Source organism: Seriola dumerili, unplaced genomic scaffold (genome assembly GCF_002260705.1).
Source record: "Seriola dumerili isolate Sdu_G_001 unplaced genomic scaffold, Sdu_1.0 BDQW01000088.1, whole genome shotgun sequence".
NCBI classification, from domain to species: Eukaryota; Metazoa; Chordata; class Actinopteri; order Carangiformes; family Carangidae; genus Seriola; species Seriola dumerili.
The window spans coordinates 12822012-12847577 of NW_019174343.1; the positions used below are offsets into that span (position 1 = coordinate 12822012).

General features: G+C 41.9%; 1 protein-coding gene across 6 annotated transcripts in view; it reads left to right on the forward strand.

Moving 5' to 3' along the window:
• LOC111221652 (transcription factor EB-like) overlaps positions 1–23603 on the forward strand; it is a 30488-nt gene extending 6885 nt beyond the window's left edge. The window contains exons 1-12 of one of the 6 annotated variants that reach the window (XM_022745124.1): positions 2678–2725; positions 4721–4811; positions 10273–10377; positions 10817–10990; positions 13635–13733; positions 13938–14126; positions 14867–14956; positions 18779–18896; positions 19098–19154; positions 19802–19877; positions 19984–20140; positions 20231–23603. In XM_022745124.1, the coding sequence (XP_022600845.1) occupies positions 10348–10377; positions 10817–10990; positions 13635–13733; positions 13938–14126; positions 14867–14956; positions 18779–18896; positions 19098–19154; positions 19802–19877; positions 19984–20140; positions 20231–20797 (1557 nt within the window). In that variant the 5' untranslated portion in view covers positions 2678–2725; positions 4721–4811; positions 10273–10347 and the 3' untranslated portion in view covers positions 20798–23603. Of the gene's footprint in view, positions 1–2663; positions 2726–4720; positions 4812–10272; positions 10378–10816; positions 10991–13634; positions 13734–13937; positions 14127–14866; positions 14957–18778; positions 18897–19097; positions 19155–19801; positions 19878–19983; positions 20141–20230 lie in introns of those variants that run through there. The other 5 variants (XM_022745122.1, XM_022745126.1, XM_022745125.1 and 2 more) reach the window with 5 other exon arrangements.
• Positions 23604–25566: the final 1963 nt, after the last annotated feature.

Consider the following 25566-nt stretch of genomic DNA (forward strand, 5'->3'; position numbering starts at 1 on the left):
CTAAGGTTAACATAGCTGGGTCAGACATCATTCACATATCAACACAGTCGTTTGACACTTTCTATAGAGCTACAATGATGGTCTATTTATGTAATATTTGTTTGTAGCCCTCTCGCAACCATGGTGACGGATGGAGTAAATGATGGGAAACTTGCCCACTGGACAAGTAGAAAGGGTCTTGGGTGGTGTGTGTGCGTGCGTGCGTGCGTGCATGCCTGCATGTGCGTGCGTGTGTGTGTGTGCATGTGAGTGTTTTCGTCCAGCCTCCCCCATAGGCCATTGTCAAAAGAGTACAAGATTGTCTTGGTCAATGATTTGCCCTCCTACACATACGCCTCATGATTGGCCAGACTTGACAGGAACACAGCTTTCCTAGCCAATAAGCTGAGGGCCTGGAAGGGTCCTGCCCCTGGACCAAAATAACCCAGTAAATACACTGCGGGCACTATGAGAACTGGAGCGGGCCCTCTGGTGAATGCTTTGTGTACAAACAAGGGATGCTTGTCAGTTGGGTACTGCTGAACCATGCTAGCTTGTGTTATCCTCTGTAGTGATAGGCACAACTAGCTGAGTGGCACTTTGATACCAATGTTTGTTTTTCTGCATTCGCAGCTATAGGATGGAGGGGCATTTAGGAGAACAAGGATGGAGGGGTATTTATAGTTTTATTATAGGGATGGAAGAATGAGGCCTGAGACAAAGTTTTATTAACATGACAATACTCCACTTCCCAGTACCCAATATCAATCGAACACGCTGCTGCACATAACGGAAATTCTGCATGTTTGCTGTGTACATATTGTTATTTGTGACAACCCGAGGCAGATGCAGATTGATTAGCTGATTGATTTTAAAGCTGGTCACTCTATATCCTAGTTTAATGAGTTGATCTTACAGTGAGATCTAACAAGGCGGGATTGTGTAAGTGATAGGTGCAGTTTTTTGGCCCAGAAACGTATAAGCCGGAGTCCTGCCACCTCACAGGTATGACAGACAAAACATAAACATCACTGATTGCTTACTTTAAAAAGTTTTATCCTCTAAAAAATGTATCATATTAACCCAAGAAAACAAACATCCTTATTTTGGACCTGTCCATGTCTGAAGTGAAAGCATTTTTCTATTATACATGATTTCTCCACTAGGAGGCTCCTTTTAAAGGTCCTGTCAGTCAGTAGTCCTCATCATACCTCCTGTTGTTTCTGTAGTTGGTTGTCTGTCTGTTGTTGGAGAGATGTGCTCTGTGTTATGTATTTTTGTGTCTGTTTGAGACACTAATACATAATAATAACTAATACATATTACATACATACATACAACATTAGTGCACAAGCATGGAGGAGAGGAGAGGGAGGAGTGATTCATAATGTGACTACTGTTTCTTGTAAACAAATCTTATAGCACTTTTTTTCAGAGGAAGTTTTATTTTAATCTGAACTCACCAGCCTGTCACAGGGCTTGTGCAGAACAGCCAGTCACTGGGAAGTAAACAGCTCCCCCCTTCAGTTGAAAAGTATGGAACTGACAGCTCAGGATTTTCATCAGTGAGCGTTAAAAGTATATATAATGCAACCAGATGGAACGAAACCCTTGGATAACCTGCATACAGGTGTGAGCATTCATGTGTGATTATAGCCCTGGATTCACAACGTTTCACTGAATGATGTGCTGACAGCAATGTAACGCTATTCTATATTGCTTTAATAGTAAAAGTTACAAAACTGTGTGTTTTCTCTCTCTGTGCTGTAACGTCTCAAATGTTTTAAAATAATCTATTTTTTAATTGGAAGACTGTTTTCGGCGTCAGTTATTAGATATCTGCTATGATTCAGCACTCTGTGGCTGGATCACCTAGATATTTTTTTTATTGCATCTTTTTTTTGTAGAATTCCTACACCCTTTAATTCATCTAATAACAATGCAGTTACTGGGACTTTCAGTAAATGATAACAAAACTATTTTATTATTGTGGGATGTGCCTTTTCATTATGATGAGGCATAATGAGTGTGTGACAACTAACAAAACAAAACTAACTTCCAAAAAAAGAAAAAAATGAGTGGACACAGATGATCTATGACAATGAATATGGTGAATATTTCTGTCCTCAGGACTGCGCTTGCAGGCTTGTTAAATCTTATCCATATAAGCACTCAGATTTGTGTGTGCATTGGCAGTGAGGGTGTCAGGATGATAGTCTGTGGGACTGTAATTAAAGAAGTAAATATGCTGATTCACTGACCTGACAGACAAAATAAGGAATTGCCTCCAGGGTTTGTGTGTGTTAATGCAAGTACATTTGTTGGTGGTACTGTATGCAAATGCTGTGCACTGCTTTAAGGAAGGAGGCTGGACTGAAGGAGGAGTTCACCATTAGAGAAAAAGAGAGAGGGAGAAGAGTTTACTGGACACAGGGCTCTCCTTGTTGTTGCCCCAGACCACGGCATTCAGGCTAATTTAAGGGAAGAGGAGGAGGAGGAGGAGGAGGAGGAATAGGAAGCTGAGCTGGTAGTTTGAGCGAGGCAGGAAGGTGGTGACTAATAGTCAATGTCACTCAGCTTACTGTAAATCAGCTGGTGGAGGGAGGAGTAACGGCACAACCAGTGAACCGGTATATGTATGCAGTAGCTGCTCCGTCTCTGTCAGAGATAGTGTGTATTAACACGTGGAGGAGCAGATATCTCTTGGATACACTATGTTGTCTTTGGGATAGTTGGAGAGTTGCTGGTAAGAAAAAGTTCATACATACTGTCCTATATGCATCAGTATCAGTGTCTCTCACTGTCTGGCTTGGACACTTGTCAGTCTGAGCTTCATTCATGCTGATTTGCCGTTGAACCAGAGATCAAACTGTAAAATGTCTGATTGTATTTTGTGTGAAGTGTTTTTAGTGTCATGCAGTAAATAAATGCAGTAGCGGCAGAACAAGCATGGGTTAAATTGCTGTCAACAGTAAAGTGATTTATACGTATTTTTACAGTTTGACCTTTCAAATATAGAAATTGGATCTAGAGTCGTTACTGCACTGTTTAGCAATGCATGATTGGTTATGTGCAGCTAAGTGGCGGCACGGAGATGGTACTGATTGTGTGGCAGTCTGGTGGGGAGACAATGAAAGTTGCTACATGAATTACAACAGTTTGTTTGTATGCCAAATGGAACCAAAATAGTAAACTGCGGTCAGAGTGTGGAGAGATCTCTTGAGTTCGGAGGCGTGTTGTGCCACACATGCACCATCACAGGTTGACTAGACACGTATCTCAAGATCTGATCATGAATATCTCTATGCGCATGTGTTTGTGTTGCTACATGTTCTGTGTATGACTTGTGTGTGTACTATATGGTCTTGTATACGTCTAACCAGATTGGTTAGACTGGGAATAGCAATTGCTTTACTTTTTTGTTTTTCTTCAAGCATTTTTCAAGCATTGTTCAATGTTAAATGGCTGTCAATATCAAAACAAGCGAATATTTACGCCTAAAGGCCGCCTCAGTCCTGGAGGCTGTGGTATGACAAACAGCTTTTGTTCTTTCCCTGGGTTGCCTGCAGAGGAAGTTGCTTCACCCTTGACAAAACTAGGAGTTGTGAAAACTGATAGAAGGGAAGGGGAAGTGATGCATTGTGGTAGTTATTGATGATGTGGGTCTATTGTCTTTCCTCTATCTCAGTGTGTGTACTGTGATTAGATATGGCTGAAAGTGTGTTTGTGCTGATAACCTGTTGTTGTCCTTTCCTCAGTGCAGTAGTTTTACATCACAATCTTCTCTATGATCTGTGAAGCTGTGACCTGAGGAAAGCAAGGCTGAGTGCACGACTCACTCTGAACAAGGGTCCCTCTTGGACAGCTATAAATAGACTGTGTGTAGAAGGTGACAGGCATTGTGATTCATGCATAGTGTTGATGAGTTGCGGTGATTCATTCAGATGACCTTCACAAAGTTGGTTACTGAGCAGAAATGCTCAATGATAGAAATTTATGTCAAAGGATTTCTAGAGACATTATGAAGTTTCTAATTTAACAACACTGACTGTTTGTTGTCATGCATCCAACCCTTGACCTCAACCATGATAAAAATGTGTAACAAAAGGAAGAGGATGCAGTGTTTTGAATATTCTACTTGTGCACAACTTAGTCTTTGTGTTCCAGAAACCCTTTTGGAGAACACACTTGAACTTCTACTCATTTGAAAAACAGAGCTGTTAAAACAGCTAAAACAAGATCTGAGAGTGCCAAAACCACTGACAGCAAACTTGTCACCATTATGGCCAAGAACCAGCCGCAGCAATTTACTGTATGAGAACACAGAGCAAAAGAATCAAATCAAAGGTGCCTCATATGATAGAATGACAGAGATGAACCGTGAAGCAGTGGCGAATATCCTCTCTCAGTGCATCTAACCATGGTCTGTTGCTTCCCTTACTTCCGCCGTGGAAATTCTTCTGTTTTATAAGTTCTTCAGTGCGTGTTGCACACCTGCTGCTTCCCCCTGTTGAACAGTCCACTGCTCCTCCGTTGCTTTTCCACAGCTACCACAGTCATATATTTTATGTTGCAGCTGTTCATTCCATCTGTCAGTTTTTGCAGTTTTACATTTTGTAACCATCTTTTTGTCTTTGTTTCTTTCTTTGTTTTTGTCTGTCTGTGTTTGTTGTTTTCCTTTTGTCTTTGCACCTTCATCGCATTTCTTCATCCCACTCTGCTACATGACCTGCCCATGCAGATTGCCATCCACTTTCTCCAGCCTCCGGACATGTAGTCAGCAGCGTAAGCAGAGCGTATTCCTCTTTGTGAACTCTTTTCCTCTCAAACAGGTAATTGTACATGTGTCGATATGGCTGTCTGTATGCATTTATGTGCTTTTGCGTATATGCTGCTGGTGAAATCCACCCATTCAGTGATTGTGGAGCTACTCTGCATTAACACAGCAGGCAATCCTGACTTACATAGAAATAGAAAATTATTTGTAGGTCCTTAAAGTGACATCATCCACTCTGGTGTGCATACACCCCCCCCCCCCCCCCCCCCCCCGTCTCCTATAACTAAATCCATAGTATCTGTTGTAATAAGTACAGATGTGAGGTGGTAACAGAAAGGTTTTTATATGTAAAGCAGCAATCGACTCAACAGGATACCAGTCCTGAGCGTTTGAACATGATCTGACTATCTGTTCGTCTGCCAGTCTGTCTGTCTGCATGTCCATGCAGAAGAGTTCGGCGTGTTCTGTCACTAAGGGATACAGCTGTTTGTGAGTGTGTGAGACCAAAGAGGAAGGGCTAAGGACCCCATACTTGCCATGCCAGCCCTGACACATAATCCTATCAACCTTACCCGTTGAGTGTATGTGCTGGCTGTGGTTTAGGAATATTGATACTGTAGGTCTGTATACATATTCTGAAAGAGTCTACTCTAAAGCCAACAGACGCTGTAGAGCAGTAATACACATGCAAAGTTACCCTTTATGTGCATGGCCCCTTCTCACCCCCACCTGCCCACACACACACACAAACACACACACACACACACACACACACACACACACATATGCATATACACAAAAAAAAAAAACACACCATTGCTCAGGGGAACAGGGTGTTCCTGAAAAGGAGAACAGAGAGCAGGGGGGGTTATTTTAGTCATTAGAGCAGGCAGACAGATAGCTTAATGCGGAAAGGGTGTGTGTTTGTGCAACTGCGCATGTTTCTGTGAAGTGATGGAAAGGCTGGTGAAGTGCACAGTGCAGTGTCACATTTGGAACCTTTTTCATATTCACAGGGTGTTGGACGAGATGTTTAATAGTTTGAAACTTTTACCAAGAATAACTTACACCTGCATCTCCTGCTCTGTTTCTAATGTTTTTGTGTGACAGGTTAAACTCACTTTGTGTTGTCCTCAGGCATTTGCATGACCTTGAGTGATTTCTCTCTACCCTCACGCTTTACAAAACCGCCTTGATCTTGATACAGAAATAAAAAATTCTTTTTGATTTTGCATTTGCCCCATAGCCTGTTGAAACTATGGCTGGAAATTGTCTTTGAATTTTATTATGCAGCTGTGCGTATGAATGCACACATGCATTTTTGTTAGAGGCCTCATGTGTCTCTGCGTGTATGTGCACACATTTAACTATTGGCTGCCGAAAAGGCCTCCCTTGGCATTGCAGAGTCACTTCTAAAAATACATACCCTACAAATTAACACCATGTCCCTGAGCACAGGTGCCATGGCCCCACACTGCCCCCAAGTGTGTATGTACTTGTGTGTGTGTTCATGTGTACTGATGTGTATGTGTCACACTTTGCACATGTGTGTATAGGAAGGAACTAAAGCTGTCACCACATTGTGCACAGCATGTTTAATGTATTTTAGAGTACACTTTGCACACCCCTGTGTATTGTATGCATATTGCTGGCACGTATGATTGTGACTAATCTGTGGCAGAATCCAGAGTTGACCTCTGACCCAGGCTTCCTCCGCTCTGCATCCTCCCACTGACTGTCAGTGTTTGAAGTGAAGGGGCTGTGACATCACAGCGTTGGACACACAATGGTTCGCTGTGTGCTGCTACTGCGTCACAGATGCCTGCTTACCCCAGTGGATGCAAGGCAATGGGAAGGCCCGTGTGGGAGATCATGCTGCCTGGTAGCAGTGTGTCACCATATGATATCAGGAAGTGATATCTTGTCAGTCTGTGTGCATTTGTTATAGCACATATTATGTATCATAGCTTACATACATACATACCATACATACACAAATACGTAGTGTTATGTAAACATTGCAGTCACCACATGTAGAGTCATGAGCAGTTTCCTTTTGCAGAGTTTGGGGCTTTAAAAGAGCATTAGAAATAGAAATTGGGCAACAAATTGCATGCAGTCTTTATTTGCACACATTAAACCTCTTTATCGCGTACCCAGAAATAGAAAGTAATCTGCCAAATTGGTCAAAATTGAGTCTCTCATAGTTTTGGAAGGATTTTAAAGATTATTTGCATACATTTTTACCCTTAACTGATGAATTTGGAATGTCTTTACCCATACATACCCATAAGTTAGAGAAGTGTTGTAACTTGACTCTGTTTAGCATTTTAAGCTGTCAGTAGTTCAGGATAGTTAAATTAGCACTTTGTGCCTTTGGGTTTAACATGTAAAGCTAAAAGAATTGCTTGGACCTGTGCCGTGGAACTTGATGTGGTTGGCTATACTCTATTTGGTGGAAGTCAAGTCAATGTTATTTTCATTTATATAGCCAAAATATATTGCCTCAAAGGACTTTACAATCTGTACAGCATACAGGTCTATCCTTAGACTCTCAAAGCATAGCGCACACGTCCTTCTCTGGCCGGCATTCCTACCTTGCCGATTGACTTTGCAGATGTAATCACCCCATTTGTCAGACTCTATAAATACACTGCGCAGCATTCCACCACTGTGTGTGTATGTGTGCCCACACTTGTTTGTTTGTCTGTGTAAGTGTTAAGCACCTTGAAAGACACCGTTACTACTGCTACTACATGAGGAGATATCCAAAGCTTCAGATGTTAGCAGCTGCTGTAGAAGTGGTTCCATCAGCATCAGTAGTTATGAGTGTTAGGAGAGCATGGAGTTAAGAGTATTTTTTGTTTGGTGGTTTGAGGATGCTAGTGTGGAGTCAGCCTTTCCTTGAGTCCAAGTTCTGGTACATGTTTGTGTTGGAATGTGTGTGTGTTTCAATGTGTATCTCTGCATGGGTGTGTGTTTTTCATGTGGGCCATCCAATGGGCACAAAGCGGGCAGTGTGTGCCCCCTCGGGTGCTGAAATGTACACTTCGGACAACAGGCGGCTTCAGTCCTTCTCAATAGGAGCTGCCCTTCTTATTGTACCTCACACACAATGAGCTTTTCTCTCTCTCTCTGTCTTTCTCTCTGTGTCTTTCTCTCTTTATGACCATATACAGACAGTGTTTCTGATGAGAGACTGGAGGAATCTGATTCTGACTGATGTGTCTGTCACTGCTTCTCTGTGTCTCATCTCACCACAAATCACAATCAGCAGAGACATTAGAATAGAGTGGAAACATGGCCCACAGTAGGTTAGGAGCCCAATCTCACCTTTTTGTAAGTCCAGACAAGTTTAGTCATGCAGGGAATAAACACAAGTCATTGCAGAAGGGGAACTATCACACACTCAGCGGGAGTCCCCACTGAGCATTTGCATGCATGTTTGTGACTGCTTTTACGTGAGAGAAGAGAGAGGATGAGATGTTGTGTAGGGGTTAAGGGGTTTTTCTCCACGGTCTTTTTGCTCACAAGATCACCCAAGAACAACAAGACCACATGACCTCTTCATCATCCACGAAGGCTTCCTCAATTTGCCACTTTATAGAGGAACAGAACTGAGGACAAGAGATTATTACTGCTTACATCATTCACCCCAGTGCCTGATTTTGACCAAGAGAGTAGATGAATGATGCCAGAGTGACATATAGTATGTGCAAATGTTAGTCTGGAGATGCTGCTGTTGCTGTACTTGTTTACACAATAGGGCCCTGGGTCAGTCATATTAAGTAGAACTAAATTTCATCCTGTATATCTGGTACTGTAACTTCTGGATGGCCTCTTCATATTAAAAAAGATCATGACAAGGTTCAGGCACCTATAGCTGTAGGATTTGTTACTGTTTTAGTTTAGTAAAGCAGAGGTGGATTTAAAAGGACCATTCAAATATGAAAACAGATTCATGTGATGTGAATCTAATTTCTGGAATAGATCTTAAATCAACCTAATTTTTTACATGACTGCATAACACAGACACAAACAATTGATAAATAACTAGATAGACATAATGACTTTTGTTTACTTATTCTGTTAACAGGTATTATCTGATATTACTTAATAACATGTTAGCATTAAAAAAAAAAATGTGTATTTTATTCAGGCAAAGTTCTTGGTGTGTAAAGACAGTATTAAACACATACATGTCAGAGGTTTGGTTCATTTTGATGTGTCACAACATTTTTATGAGCTACTAATAATTAGACAAGCCATATCGTCTGTTTTTTTTTAAATATGTTTATGTACAAGACAGACATCACGATTACACTGCACATCCTTTAAACAGCCTGATCTATTTTAGACGCAGTTATTTGTAGCCTCGTGCAGACAGAAGACACTGTGGCAGCGAATGCTCTAAGGCATACACACTTGGTAAATAGAATAAGCAGTCCGACAGTCTGTCTTTGAGCGGCTTGTAGAAAGTTGACGTGGTGCCTTTGATTCAGTAGCAGCACTGAGTGCATGTGGGTGGAAAACAGGTGGCGAATCCAGCTTGCCCAGTGGTGCATCAAGATAGATGTTTCAGGCATACCTGTAAGTGGAGTGGCACCAGAGTTGACAGGTGGGAACTGTTAGCCTAGCTCCAGCAAGCTTCAAACAACTCCAAAGCTTTTTGATTTTGATTTTATACAGAATCTTGTGTATCTGAAAGGCATAAAAAGAAGACAAGTTATTGTGGTTTTAGGCGCCGGTTCTCAACAGTGCATTTACTTCTTGACCAACAGCAGCTTGGGGCAGCGACTGCCATAACCATTAACATATTCATTCAGATATTTGTTTGTTCTTGATTCTCAGGGAATAGAAAGTTGAGCTATTAATAAGCTGGTGTATATTTCTTGAAATCACTTGGTTGGAGACCCTGCAATAGTTACTGTATTTAATGTGGGTTTCAGATCTTTTGATCAAACTTGTCATTATTATCTGACCATTGAATGAGTGGAGATATTGTCTTAAATAGCATGAACCTGTGTTGTCTTTTCATGATTATTATCTTGAATCGGGGGAAAGGGATGCCCAGACTACCATGAATTCCACTGTTAAACTAACACAAACAAAGACGATACATAAGACAAACTGAACGTAAATGTCAGCCAACCACAAAGACCCAGCCTAGTAAACATGTAAAAAAGAAGTGTATCACAACATTGCACACTTCCTCTTCTCCTCTCACATCTCTCACCTTATCACTAATGCATCCATTAGCAGCTAAAGACTGAACCAGGCGTTTGTATGAAGAGGTAGAAGTGTTTACACTGCATCCACTCTTGATATGTACTCTGCGTGTTTAGGAATTACTGCAGATCTGTGATGGAGAAGATAACTTTTTGCAGCAATGGGATCAAACTTTATCTTTACTTATTTATTTGCTTTTACCTTTTTTTTTTCTATTTTATCCCCTTCGTTTTCTTCTTCCTCTTGCCTAACTCACTTTTCCCCCACCCTTTTCTTTTCCTCCACAGCTTCCTCTACCTCTCGGGCTGGACTGCGGTGCACTGACGTCGGCTCGCCCTCCCCTGCCCCCTCGCCCCCCAGCAATGGCCTCACGCATCGGGCTGCGGATGCAGGTACAACACAACTACCCTTCACCGTCCGACATACAGTACATGCAAGCCTTATATTAGCTATTGACATCACAGTCTGTTTGTAGTGCTATTTGGTCCAGTGGATACAGGTGAGGAAGATATTCTGCTCAGTGCATGTCAGTGTGTCATTTATTTGAAGGGCATCTACATGCAGTAACAGTTTTTTTTTTCACTGATAAATTTGGCCATGCTGTTTGACCCTTGAATATTTTGATATATGTACTGTACAGACTTTTCTTATAAATTGATTTTATATATGTATGTGAGTCACCAGCTGTTATTTGCTGTGACGCTGCCGGCCCTTCATGTCCACTCTTAAAAAAGCAGTGGGACAGAGAAAAGCCAAAAGCCACATCACCCTCACAGTCAGTTTATAAGTCAGAATTCTTTAATGAGCATTCCTTTGTGTGTGTGTCTCCAGCTGATGCGAGACCAGCTGCAGCAAGAGGAGCAGCGTGAGCGGCAGCAGCAGCAACAGAATGCAGTCCTGCAGCCTTACATGCAGCATCGCATGGCCGGGCCACCTACACCCACTCCGGCCATTAGCACCCCGCAGCATTATCAAAGCATGCAGGTCCCTGTGGAGGTTCTTAAGGTCAGTAGGGATACAGCAGATGCTTTTTATTACTGATTATCTTTTTATTTTTGTTCTCAACTGATTTCTTATATGACAAATTGCTCAGCTGGCCAAAGAAATTTTGGAAAAAATGCCCATCACAATTCCCCAGAGCCAGGGTGATGTCTTTAGTTATCTTTGTTTGTCAATAAATCAAAAATAATGAATTCACAGTGATATGAAAATGGAGAAAAGGAGCAAATGCTTAGTTTTGACCAGCAAATGTTTGTCATTTTTGCTTGATAAATGACTTGAAAAATGATGGTACAATTGTTTTTTTCCTGTTCATATACTGATCGCTTAATTATGTTGTATATAAACATATGTATATACTTATTATATTAATGTGTGAATGTACTGATTTTGCAATGCATGACCGATACATAATCTGTTGAGAGGGCAGTATTTTGGCAGGAAAAGAACAAAAACTTGAACAACTGGGGATTTGTGGTTTGATCCGTTATCCACTGAACACAGAATCTTTCTAGATACTCTAATTTTTTAGACTTGGATTGGACCACCATGCAGTCTGTGGGAATAAAATAATGAGTGTAATAGGGAAATCTTTGTGACTCACGTCAGGTCAAAATTCAACCCCGCTAAACAGATTTGAGCGAGGGGCTTGATGGAAGAAAGAAAGATGTTGGTTAAGGGGGGGGGGGGGTTCAAAAGGGGCTGCTGCACTTATGTTAATCCACTCACATGTTGCTGAGAAGGAGACAGGATAGGAGGGGAGCAGCAGAGACCTCACTGGACGTCACAGCCTCTCACACAGCAGCACTGCCACACATGAAAAAATCAGGGGACGAATTTGAAAAAGGCAAAGAGAGAAAAATGCAGTGGAGCAGCAAGCAGGTAGGGAGACAGAAGAGGGAGGAGGAGCGGTAGATAAGAGAGGTTTGACATGTTTCGTGATAGGACAGACAGGAGTGATGTAGATAGTCTGAGTCAGACAGGGACAGATAAAGCTGAAGTGACATTTTACCCGATTCCAAAGATGCCTGTGCATGTCCTTATCTTTTATGGTGTATTTTTGTGTGTGTGTATATGGGTTTGTGCAATACATCATTATGTGCTTGTGTGTGTTGCTTTATGGTATTTGAGACCATCAATCTACAGTTTGTATGCACTGATAACTCTGTGGGGCAACTTGATGTATTGACAGTTTACTCTGTGTGCATGCATGTGTGTGTGGGTGTTTGTGTGGAATGGTGTTTATGAAATCTCAGTGTTTAGACTTGTCAGTGTCTTTGCCTTTCATGGCGTAGATAAGATGAGCTGTCTGTCCATCAGGCCCATCGAGGCTGTCATACTTCCTGCGCTGTATTTTCCCAGACTTCATCTGTGCTGACAGAGCTGGGCCAGATGGGTCAAATACTTATGACTGGATACTTGTCCCTTTCCCTTATGAGACCCAGTCTACTGACAACCAATCGTGTATTTATCCAAAGTGTCAACATTTGCTCTTAAATAAAAACATATGCATATACACAGTAGACAGAAAAAGTAGGAATATGAAGTTATTGCAAAGTTTCTGCTTCAGATATAATCTGGCTGGGGGTTTGGAGGGCAGAGGAGTTGAATCTTTTCTCTGTAGTAATGCGGAGCAGTCCTGCTCTCTACTGAGCTTTACTCTTTGATGTGAAGGAATGAGGCCGGCCCACTGCTCTTTGTAGCCACACCAGAGGAATTATTGTGGCTTTACCCCTGTAGGCACTACCACTCACTTAATGCTTCCGTGCCCCAGTCTCATCACTGGGTTAAGGGACAGGGATAAACGAGTGTGTACATCTGAATACTCAATGTGTTGTTATGTCTTTAAATGACAGTGAGCAAATAGCTTGTAAAGTACTCTAAATGTGTGTATAATTTAAAATATAATTCTGATGATAGCCCTGTGGGTATTGATGAGCAGGTACCATTATTTGTTTTGTTTTTTTTTCCACTTGGGACTTGAGTTGTGCCAGAGAGAAAAACATGCTGAAATCTTTTCTAAAAGTAATGTTTGCAAAGCATTGATTTCAAGCATAAAATGATGCAATTGATGGCCTTCATATAAATGCTAGTGCTACTATAACCTGACTTACACAAGCAGCCTTAGCTATAAGAATAAGAATACCTGAATTGGATGTTTTTCAAAACATAATGAATGTTTTTTACACACTGTATTGTAGATGTTTTTTATTATTAAATCCTTTATTTAAACTGATAGTCATTGAGATCGAGATCTCTTTTCAAGAGAGACCTGTGCACAAAAATAGATATATACAATTTATACATTTGCAGAGACACACATGATATGATGATAGTCTGACTTATAGATGAATTGGTTTATTGTCCTCTGTGACAGGTTTTTTAGGTTTTTACATCTCCCAGCTTAAGTTTGTTTTTGCTCAGTCATATTAAAACCCCTGTAATATTTGTGACTATATAACTTATAGGCTGACAGTCCCTGTATTAAAAGAACTGTCTATAACCTGTATGTTCTACCTCCACCAAACCAGTCATCAAAAATAAATCATTAACAGAATCAACAATGAGTTGGATCAGTTGGATTGGATGTGCAAAATTAATAATGGAATAAGAATTGATCAGGTATTTTTCCTGTCCATCATTCATACAGGTACAGACCCACCTGGAGAATCCTACAGACTACCACATCCGTCAGTCTCGGAGGCAACAGGTGAAAGAATACCTGTCTACCACCTTTGCCACCAAACAGGTACCTGTCTGGATGCCTTTACCCAGTAATGTATCGGTTAATGCTTGTCTGTCTCATTAGATCAGCTCTGTGTATAAATGGTCTGTCCCGTTTTTGTCTGGTTTGTCAACAAAGCACATGCAGTATTCAGTGCTACTATGTCCGCACTCAGTCAGTCATTAACACCATCATCACCCCTCTTTGTCTCCCTCTCTCTGTCATTAGACGGTCCAAGCAGTAGCAGGGCTGATTCCACCCTCTCCTCCCACAAACATGGGACCCACAGGGGGTTCAGCGTCTGCGCCCCCACCCCTCCAGTCCCCACACATGCGCACCGAGCAGCTCATGTCTGGCAACAGTGCACCCAACAGCCCCATGGCCATGCTCAACATCGGCTCCAGCCATGAGAATGAGGTAGACGCCTGCAAGTCTGGGTGGACAGTGGCATAAACGTTTATTCCTGCTCATGTTATAAAGTACACTTTACAAGAACCAGATTGAACAAATATCCCTAAAATATGACTTAATTATACTCTATATAAAATTATGAGGATTGAATATTACCCCCAAAGTGACATTATCGCTACATTTTATGAAAGCATCATAATGATTTAATTGGTCTTTGGTAGGCTGGAGAAGCGTTTGTAAATGCACTGGTGTTAATGTGTTGTGCGTACAGTAGGCATGTGGATGAATGTGTTGACTAACTTGCAATAACTGACTCTGGCTATCATTGGAATTTAAACGCTCCATTATGGCCTTGCAGCAGTAATTACAGCTTAACAAGTGACAGAGAAACTGCAGAATGTAAGGCCCTTTGAACCTGACAGACTTTGACCAACTCTCCTCCTCCGACGCTCGACCTCACTTCTTTCTCTGCCTCAAAGAAAATTGTTTTACCAGTTAGCCTCCATGACATAGAAGTCATCTTTTCTCTTGAGCGCCTGCACCTGCAGGCAAGTCCCTGTGGAGGCCTACATGCCATCAAATTTCAGATGCTTTAATACACGTATGAGCAGTGAAAGTGTTTTCCATGTGGTGTCTTCTTAACATTCAGATTGGAAAGTAGGTGCCGTCCCTGCTTTAAAATGAGACATTGTGGTTCATGAAGCTTTTCAAAACCACATAGATAACACTGCCCTGTTTTTTTTCAGATGGATGAGGTCATTGATGACATCATCAGCATGCAATCCAATTATGATGATATCCAGGCATACATTGACCCTGTCCAGATGCCCAACACAGTAAGTAGTGCCAAAACAGAAGAGCCGAACACACCTTGAGGTGCACTTTTAGGAACACTTCAGATTTATTGTCTTTTATATGACAAATGTACTTTGTATCCAGCTGGCTCCTATTTCTGTCATATGGTTTAGTTTGATTATCACCATAGATTTTATGCATAGGCAGCAGCTTATGTGTCTTAGGAAATCTAAGTCTAAATCGAAAATGATCTTTTCCTTTGAAGAATACTGTAAAAATATGTATTTTAAGATAAATTTAAAATAAGTATTCAGGTAAATTATTGATGGAAGATTATTCTGATGGTAGTGTCCAGTACAGTTAAATATTGGAGATAAATATTGATTTATGTTGTTATTCACCTTATCAAAAACATTTTCAATATAAAATATATAAAATATACTGATTGATAATGACTAACTTGCAGATATTTTAACTTGTTCTAAGGAAAGTAATATTTTTAAGACTTAGTAATAGGCAAATTACATAATTAAAGAAACATTTTATGCTTTGTACTGTTTGGTTGATAGTATAAATTATTAGGAATACATAACAAATCTTAATGTAATATATCATATGCATGCATGTTTTATATAGGTTTGCAAGGGTGTACACCATTAACGCATCAACCTTAAAATACAACACTAGAATTCCCAAATGTTGTATTGTCTGAATATGTAGTTCTCTGAAACCCTCATCGACTTCAGTGCTTATTTTGGATATGCTGAGTCATCAGTGCTCAGACTTTGGCTTTTCAGCAGATCCTATAACCACTGCTGCATCTATATAGTCTCCCTCCTCATTTAATGTCAGTGTTCCTACTTTGTGTTGCTGTTATTAGGGACGTTGATGGTGTTCGTACAGTTGTTAGTCTTGTTAAACCACTGTTTTCAGCTGTTGCTCTAAACTTGCTCTCTTGGTTGTCAGTCTCTGGTAGCATGTTCCATTGGAAGAAACAGGTTAAGTCTTTATGCACTCATATACACAAACACATACACACATGCAAAAGTATATAATTAACTTAGACCCTAAACATTCCATCCCTAAACCATGTTGGACACAGTTAGAAACTGTAGGGAAGGCATGTTAGATGAGGACTGTACAACGCTTTGTGTTTGAGGGAACAAACTCAGAAAATTAACAATTAAACTGCCAGCAGTTAGAGATCAACTTGTTTACAAGACATTCGGAGAGAGAGGGAGGTGGAGAAGGAGAGAGGGGAGGAAAAGAAGGGAGGAGGGAAAGGGGGATGAGGGCAATTTGTGCAAAGGGAAAACAGGCTGAAAGTCCAGTTAGGGGAAAGTTCATTCTTGTTTGGTGGGGAACAGAGGTAGAAGAAAGACGGCATCGGTGCTGCTGAGGTCATTCTCCGGGGACTGGGGCAACAGTGCCAGAGAGAGAGCTGCGTGTGCTGCTTGTGCCTGCAAGTGAAGAAGAAAGAGCACCGACCAGGCAAGGGAAGGAGTAGAGGATGAAGGAGATGAGTAAGACGTATGCCATTGTGGAAGTTATTGAAGGAGAACAGATTCAGCTGGTAAGACAATGAAATGCTGTTGTTTGTAAAACTGCTAAATGTGAGCTTTGGTTGGTGTTGTAGGAGTTGGCTTCCATTCACAATTTGGACTGATGCAGTGGCAGCTCTAACTCCCAGCCTCGGGTCTCTGATTATAAGATGAGCCATGGCAGGGGCAGTGGGGTGGAGGTTCCGTTTTTTCATGTTTGTGTGTGGATGGGTGTTACTGCACTGGAATCAGGATTTTGTCCCGGGTTTGAGTTGATGTTGACGATCATGTTGGGGTCTACCCTGCTGCAACCACTTTGTGTGGTCTGGCACACTGCTTCTCAGCTCTTTCTCTATATATATGTGTGTGTCTGTGTGTGCGTGTGTGTGTGTGTGTGTGTGTGTGTGTGTGTGTGTGTGTGTGTGTGTGTGTGAGAGAGAGAGAGAGCTTTATCTGATAATATGCCCTCTATGGTTGATTGGGTTAATCAGTGTGAGTGTGTCTACATGCATGTGTTTGTGTGTGTGCATGTAAAACATCAGACTGATTAGATTAGGAGATTGATCAACTCTGAGGATGATCAGTGTGTGTGGAGCTAGCACAATGGATTTAACTGAGACAGAAACTCAAACCAGAGCTCAAATGTTAATAGGGCTGCATTTACAGGACATATTACTGATGCTTTGTACAGTTTGATATGTAGAAGTGTTCTATGTTCAACCACACTGGAAACAATACTCAGAGCCTGACTCCCAACTGACAGAGCAGTGAGTAAAACTCACCTGCTAATCCTGATGCGGATTAAAGCAGCAAACTCCAAGGAATTCTTGGAATCTCAAAGTTTAGTAAAAGCCGGGAACACCACTGAATACCAGGCACAAGTGAGCAGCTCCACCCTTAAAGGTGTGTGTGTGTGTGTGTGTGTGCGTGTGTGTGCGTGTGTGTGTGTGTGTGTGTGTGTGTGTGTGTGTGTGTGTATTGATGGTTACACTGAGCCATACTGAGTCCCAGTCATGCTTGCTTGTTCAATTGAGTTTTGATGGTTTGGTGAGAGGCAGCCTGCCCAGGCAGGACGTGGAGGAGGCTGGGAAATAGAGTTTTGCTGATAGAGTGTGTTTTTGAGTTTTGTATTGTCATCAGAAAACATGAAACAAGCATAACGGGGTGAATCATTGTATTGTTTTTATATGGGATTCTGTCACTTATCTTGATGCACATAATATCTACAACAGTTGCTAAGTCACATTTTTCTACAAATGATGTTTGAAGTATTCAAGAATGTCGTTTGAAAACCACAGCTCCTGTTCCCATTCAGTCCAATGTTATTAAGATCAATTGGATTGTTTAAGATGTTATTTTTCACACTTAAACGGCGTAACATGCAACGTAGTGTATCAATATTGGAAGATCTGGTTACTGCAAAATCACACAATATAATTTCTCTGACAGCATATAATTTACAAACAAAAGTCAACCTGCAGATGTCTGTGTGTGTACTTATGTGTGTGAGTGTGTTTGATCTCAAAACTCACACAGTAGCCAGCAGATAAGGTATCTTTTCCTTTGAGTTCTTTATCTTGCAGGCCTCATTAGCAGCGTCACATTTGCCCTCGCTTCAGGGAGTACGACACGGTTGGCAACAAGGGATAAAAAGTCTATCGCACTCATTAAACCATACAATTAAAAAGAAATCATGTCTTTTTAGGAGTCTATACAAAACTTAATTACAGCCGTTGCACAACGTCTAAAGTGCAAGAGTTAGGAGACCTCTCCAGAAGTTCAGAGGCAGGAGAAGGCACAGGAGAGAATCAAGCCATAAAGAGAGATAAGACAGATAGCATGATAGTCAATCATTGCTGCGTGTTTGGCAGGCCACTCTCAGGTGTGATATTATTGCATTATCTCCTGCTATCTGCTCTTTACAGCACACTAAACATGAACACTGACTTTATAAAGGTGCTCACCAGGGTGTGTGGAGCTGTAAATGGGTCGTCTACGAAACGGAGAGAAACGATTTGGATTTAACACCAGTTTGACCCAAGTTTAACTCATGTCAGATTTTATATTTTTATTACTTTTTTAATTTGATGAAGTTCATCATTCAGTCTTCTCATATCATGGTTAAATCAGAAGTAAAGTCACTGCATAGAGGCAGATCAATGCCTTTCCACTTTCCTTGCTCCTTTTTATTTGTATCACAGGGGTCAATGAGCTGCAGTTGTGTAGAATTTTTTTAATTGATCAAAGTAAATGTCGTGTAGATTTTTTTCTAAATGTGTGTATTTGTTGTGTACATGTGTGTCTGTTTGCATGTGTCCCCAGCTCCCTCTGTCTAGCAGTCACCTAGATGTGTATACAGGACCTGGGATGAAGGGGCCAGCTATTGGTATGACCAGTAACTCCTGTCCTGCCAACCTGACCATCAAACGAGAACTGTCAGGTGCGGAAGTCGAAGTTTTAACCTTATAGTAACAACTATTAAGATGTTATACAAGTTATACAGAAGTTTGTCACTGAGTGGATCTAAAACTTTTGCTTCTACCTTGTCCCGTATATTAATGTTGTGGTGCAAACTGTTGAAAAACTGCTTCTGTTGAGCACAGTTTCAGCCATTAGTTAATCACTTTTTGTTATTGCAAAGACACAGAAGCCCGTGCACTGGCCAAGGAGAGACAGAAGAAAGACAACCACAATCTGAGTAAGTCTTTCCCTCTGCGTGCTCTTTGCTCAAGTTCTCTACCTCCTTTCGTGTTTCTCACCCCAACATTATACGTGGACTTAGAAATGTACGAAGAGACAGACACGTGCGCACACACATATACACGCGCACACACACACACACATACATACGCACACACATACACACACACACACGCACAATAATCTGTAATCTGTCTCTTGCAAAAACAGTTTTATACATCCCTGCACTGATTTAGCTGACATAGTGCAACCAGTGGGTGGATGGTTAACCTGATCGTTTCTGCTGTTCTGGCACTTAAGTGTAATTGCCTGTGACACTGTGTGTGTGTGTGTGTGTGTGTGTGTGTGTGTGTGTGTGTGTGTTCGTTTGTGCCTGAACATTTGTCCCTTATTGCCCTTTACTGTATATTTCCAGTATACACTGATCTGTACTTTCGTTATATGCACTACATTGCCAGCTGCCCGTCACTGTCACTGTTTGTCGATGCTGTACATACTTGAAAATTAGATTCCAAAGGCCACAGCCTGTCTTGCACAAATTATCTTTCATGCATTTGATTCCTCTGTACTATTGTCTTCATAATGTATTTTCCTTTATCTCTTCCCATTTTATCTCCCCCTCGTGTCTTCTTTCCTCTTTAATAGTTGAAAGGAGGAGGAGATTCAACATCAATGATCGTATCAAAGAGCTGGGCACCATGATCCCTAAAACCAATGACCTGTGAGTTGCTTTGCAGTGCTCTGTTTTCAGCATAGATGAAACTGTTGAATGAAATCAGTTACCATCAGTTATTCACGTGTGGAAATTGCCTGTGTGTACTTTACTGTGTGCATAGGGATGTGCGCTGGAACAAAGGCACTATATTGCGAGCATCTGTTGAGTACATCAAACGCATGCAGAAAGATGTGCAGAGGACCAGAGAGGTGGAAAACAACTTCAAAAGGATGGAGATGGCCAACAAGCAGCTGATGCTACGCATCCAGGTAACACACCCACACACACACACGCAGAAACACACAAACACAGCAAATACACTTATAGTGATGATGTTGCCCTCTGCCCACTGTGTATAGGAGTTGGAGATGCAGGCTCATCTGCATGGTCTGCCCAGCAACTCTCCCTCTGGCCTGAACCCAACTGACCTGATGGCTCCTTATATAAAACAAGAGACCAGCCCAGAGGAGAAGCTTTCTCACCCCCAGATACAAGCCCACCACCAGCCCCAGCACCTACCCCAGAACCAGGCTCAGCCCCACCAGCACCACTTCCTCCCGCAAAACCACCTCCAACCTCAGGGCCAGGCTCAGCCTCAGCCCAGGCAGCTGCCACCGCTCCCCCAACACCTCCAGCCTCAGCCACCCATTCAGTTCCCAGCTGTAGGCAGCTCCCAGCCCTTTGACTATGCCCAGTCGCTGGACTTGTGCGATGGGATTCCCGGCTTCTCAGACAGCATGTCGGGCCTGGCTGACCTGGGTGGACTGGACGTCCATGGGAGGAGAGGCGAGCTGGGCTTCCTGATGATGGACGAGCCCTTGTCCCCAATGGGCGGAGACCCGCTGCTCTCTGCAATGTCCCCTGAAGCCTCGGTCGACTCGAGCCGCAGATCCAGCTTCAGCATAGAGGATGGAGACATACTGTAGACATATGCATACACACATGCATTCATACAAGCACACGCGTGCACATGCAGAGGTTTCACAGAAGGTGCAGTAAACATGCAAACAGCTTGAAAAGTGACAGTTCATCAACGCAAACTCTTGACACATGTACAGCACATACAACAGAAAGAAATCAGCCACAAAGACATCACATCAGCACAAACCCACAACATGCTGCACATACTATACACATCACGCAATTTGAACACACACCAACGACACTCATTTGTGGTACAACTATCTGTTAATGGTACAAGCAACAGAAGGTGTTCAGTTCTCACACAGCTGAAAACATTGTGTATAGTGCAGCCATCTGCGCGCACACACACACACAAGTGTGTGTTAGATAACCTGAGCAGCTTGAAACTTTGCCCAACAGACTGAGCGTTTACAAGGGGTGAACCAACACTGCCAGGTCAGGAGTTATATAGCGCACTTGGCCTTGTTTCCATAAAGGTGGCCCTGAATGATAATTGAACAAGGGACAAAAACCAGCAGTTAATTAGATTGAAGTTATCAGATACAAGGACAACCGAGCGCATTGTCTCACTCGATAGAGGACAAGTTATTTTCCCCTTTACATCAGCCTCTTTTAGTAACCATAAATGATTGAATGAACGATAGTGCATAAAATGAAAGTAGCTTTATGGTCCTGCATGCATAATTTATCTTAAGGGGGATGCCGTCCGTTCACATCGTTCATTTCCTCAATCTGTTATTCCACAGTTTTCTTTCGCCATAAGCGCTAGCTGTTTGGTGTCTGACAAAGATCTGTTTTCATTTATTGTATCTATCCCACTTATAGATAGAACTGGTGTCTCCTCATGAACACGTACACATGCACACATGCACACACACACACACTGCTGTCCCTCAGTTTCTCCACCTTTAACATTTTACACTCGTGACATTTATCCACAAGCTCTGTAAAGTGTATGTTGACTTTGGAAAGAGAGTAAAGAAAGAAAACCGTTTAATGGTCTTCAAAAAACAGTGTCATCCAACTCTATGAGGTGTCAAAATACTCAGGTACTGTAACAGAATACACAAGAAGGATCGTTTTTAAGTAGAAGCAGATGATAACCTGAACTGTGTCACGGCCGTAACCCCTATCAATGTGCCTTTTGATTATTGCAGCTGCTGCTCCTCAAAGGTATATTTTCATAGGTTAGAGGTCATGACCAGGGTTTAGACTTAATATCAAGTTCAGTTATGCCTGTAAATGCTTTAGAGTTTGCTTCTGTACCAGCTACACCCTTATTAATGTCAGAGATAAACAGTAAATGTTTCTCTCACTCAGTGACTTTGAAGGGCTTATACCAGAGGCCCAGTTGAATGAAAGATTGAGTGACAGGGTTTGTTACTGCAGAGAGAGCGAGAGAGAGCGAGAGAGAGCGAGAGAGAGCGAGAGAGAGCGAGAGAGAGCGAGAGAGAGCAAGAGAGAGCGAGAGAGTGAGAGAGAGATAGTCAGTCCTAGCTGACAGCAGCAGCAGCAGTAGTTGTAGTAGTTGTCTTCACACAGTTGCATGCATTCACACTCACATTCGGTTCACAGACAGGCAAGCTAGATGCCCGCCCAGTACACACACATGCATTATAGTGCTCACACACATACATACACATACATACAGTGCGGTGTGCCTTGAGGCTGTTTTCAAATCAGCACATTAACAAGTCTCCTGTGCTTCAGTCTCTCCCCTGATGAGTCGGGGGAAGCTGCCAGCTGCAGAGGTAAATCACAGGCCTGCTGTTCAAGCTGCCACGTAAAGGGAACCTGTTCTCCCACTGGCTACTGCTGTCAATGCAGTGGCTAGGGCAGGTTGAGTTGTACCTGAGTTGTATCTCTGCTGTGGTGAACCTGGGGCTTGGCTTTGATTTGATATAGCTTATGATCAGTACTGATAAAGGTAGAAAAAAAACTTTGATGGTGATTTTTTTGATTAAAAGAAGTGTTTGTTTTCTTTATTATAGTTTGTTGTTTATTTTATCTCCCAAAGCACTGGAAACTATATTATTGTTTTGACTTTGTACATTGAAGAATTATGAAATAAGATTTATTTCAGATATTTTATGCCACTAAGCCACTTAAATGTATTTTATTTGTATTTGTTGTTTTAGTTTTATTTCAGTTTTATTCCGAACCTACCCTTTCTTTTCAAAGCCATTTTCAAGTACACTGTAAAGACATTTATGCCACTAATGTTTCATTGGGGAAGGAGTGGGCAGCCATTTATAAACTTCCAGATTTCAAGTGACTTTGGAGAGATGAAGAGATTATGTACATTTATAATGCCATTTTTATATGATTGGGATTTTATTTTTCTCTCTGTTTTAACATTGAAATTTGGAGCCAGACATAGATGAAAGGTGATTTTTTTTTTTTTTTTGATTTGATTAAATTCAAATTACTCATTTTATGAATGTAAGGTTTACCAGTGGTTCTGGTCAGATTGAAGCAGGCTGGCATTTTCGCCATACCTCCTTCCTCCCTGACTTTGGTTTCCTTGGAGACCGTAAAACGACTGACTTCACATAAACTCTGAGCCGAGGAGTTGTGGTTGCCATGGTGTTGTATCACTGACTCTACGTTAGCTTCTGTCTGTCTGCCAGAGTTGTGCCTTTTCCCGATCAGCCACAGTTTGACTATTGTACTGTCACCCAACCAACACTCCAAAGAGCTGCTCAGGCCTCCTCTACTCTTCCACTAGAGGGCGCTCTGCGGAGCAAACTACACAGGGAAAAGTGGTTCAAATTTTACTGAGAATATAAAATGTTTTACCAGAAAACATTCGCTGGCTTTTTGTGTTTTCTTTTTTCCTTTATTGATGTGACTTGTGTGTGTGTGTGTGTCTGAATGTGTGTGTGACTGTATGTTGGGGACAAAAATCTGGTCCCCACAAGGTCCCCTGAAGTATGATACTGGAAAGATGTTTTCACATCTGTCTGCTGAAGAGGGAACGTTTCTCTGTTCTCACCTTAAACTTCAGATTGACAATTACCTACAAGAGCATTTAATGACATCACAACTAGTATGGAAGCCAGTCGATGTCCAATATGCAACTTAAGCAAGTGTGATGTTGAAACTATAAACCTCAAGTGCACTTGCACTGATTAAAAGACCTCTTGTGTCTATTAGTTAAACTTTTGAAATGAACAATATTACAACAATACATATCCATAGAAAGTGAATTTTTCAATGCAGGAGAAGGGGTTGATATAGTTTTACAATTGAGACACAGATTTAGATTTAAAAGTTAGATTTGCTGTTAGTCTCTGGGGAAAGAATGCAACAATGCAACATCCTCCTGAATGAAAAAAAAAATTGTAGCAGATTAGATAAACCCTCTAAATTTTTATTATATTATATGTCCACCAGGGGGCACCAGTGATCTATATTGCAGAAGATGATGCTAGTGTTTCCTTTTAACTCGCTTCTGTGATTTTACTGTCACAGCAGTCACAGAGGTACAGTTGACCTCTTTTAAATGATAAAGAACCTAATCTCACTTTTTCTTTTTCACAAATGGTTGAGTGATGCACGGCACATTTTTTTGTACAGAAAAACGGCAACAACTGCTGGGCACATTGCTGTTTTTGTTTTGCCCTGGTGAATTAAACCTTTTTAGTAGATCCCAGCATAGCAGGGCAGCATTCCCAGTTCACACCCTCAATGAGAAAATATAAAGGTCTTGACAAATGAAGTTTATTGATGCCAGTTTAATCACCATATTTTATCAGAGGTAGAGGCCTTCACATTTCACCTGCCTGCTTCTTTTGTCGGCCTCTTTTCTCCTCTTTTGCAGGTCGTTCCATCATCTCCTGATGTATTAGTCCACGGCTGCTTCAGGATGATCCATAAACCGTTTAACAGCCTTTCTTAAGTTAAATCGGGGTAATCTTATTCCTCATCCACACACACACACACACACACACACACACACACAGACACACACACACTCTGACTGATGCCGCAGAGCATGTTAAAGTGTAGTGGTGGTGTCTGCAGCCCATCCACAGGCCCATTCTCCTGGGTCTTTATGATGCTAATGTACTCCCCAGTCTAATAAATCCCTGTAGAGCTGCAAAGAGTAGATCTTATGGCTCACTCCGATCACCACCTTTTCGCCCATCTCCCCCCCAACACACATTACCGCAGCAGAAGTGCCTGCCTTGCACTTCCACAGATACTTGGGTGGCTGTTTAGTAAGAAGGGGAGAGGGGAAGGGTTGAGACAAATCAAACATGAAGGTGCAATTTAAGAGATGCTGGCACGCGAACGCAGAGTCTGGCCCTGGCATAGTGTGCGCCGGGGGGTGGAGTGCATGGAGACACACTGAGAAACTCTCATCACCTCTTTTTCTGATGGTTGGGCCTCTTGAAGTGGGTTTGGCACGGCACCTTGAGAACCACCGCGCCTTGCAGAGAGGTGAAGAAGGGGGAAAAGTAAAATAATCACACAGGGGTTTCTCTTAGTGTTCAACAAGCAGCGAACAAGGAGCTCCATTCAGAGCTGCGGATGGATCCTCTATCGGGAGCGGGAAGAAATGACGCCTCATTCTCTACTCCAACCAGTCCCGCTTTTCATCCTTCCTCCTTCTCACCCCATCTTCTCCCTTTACCTGTTCCCCTCCTCCCCCTCTACTATAGTCTTCTTCTGGCTGCTGGGCTTAGTTTGTGTATGTGTGTGTGTGTGTGTGTGTGTGTGTCTGTGTGTGTATAAGTCCTTCCTCCCTCCTTCCCAGGGGAGCAGT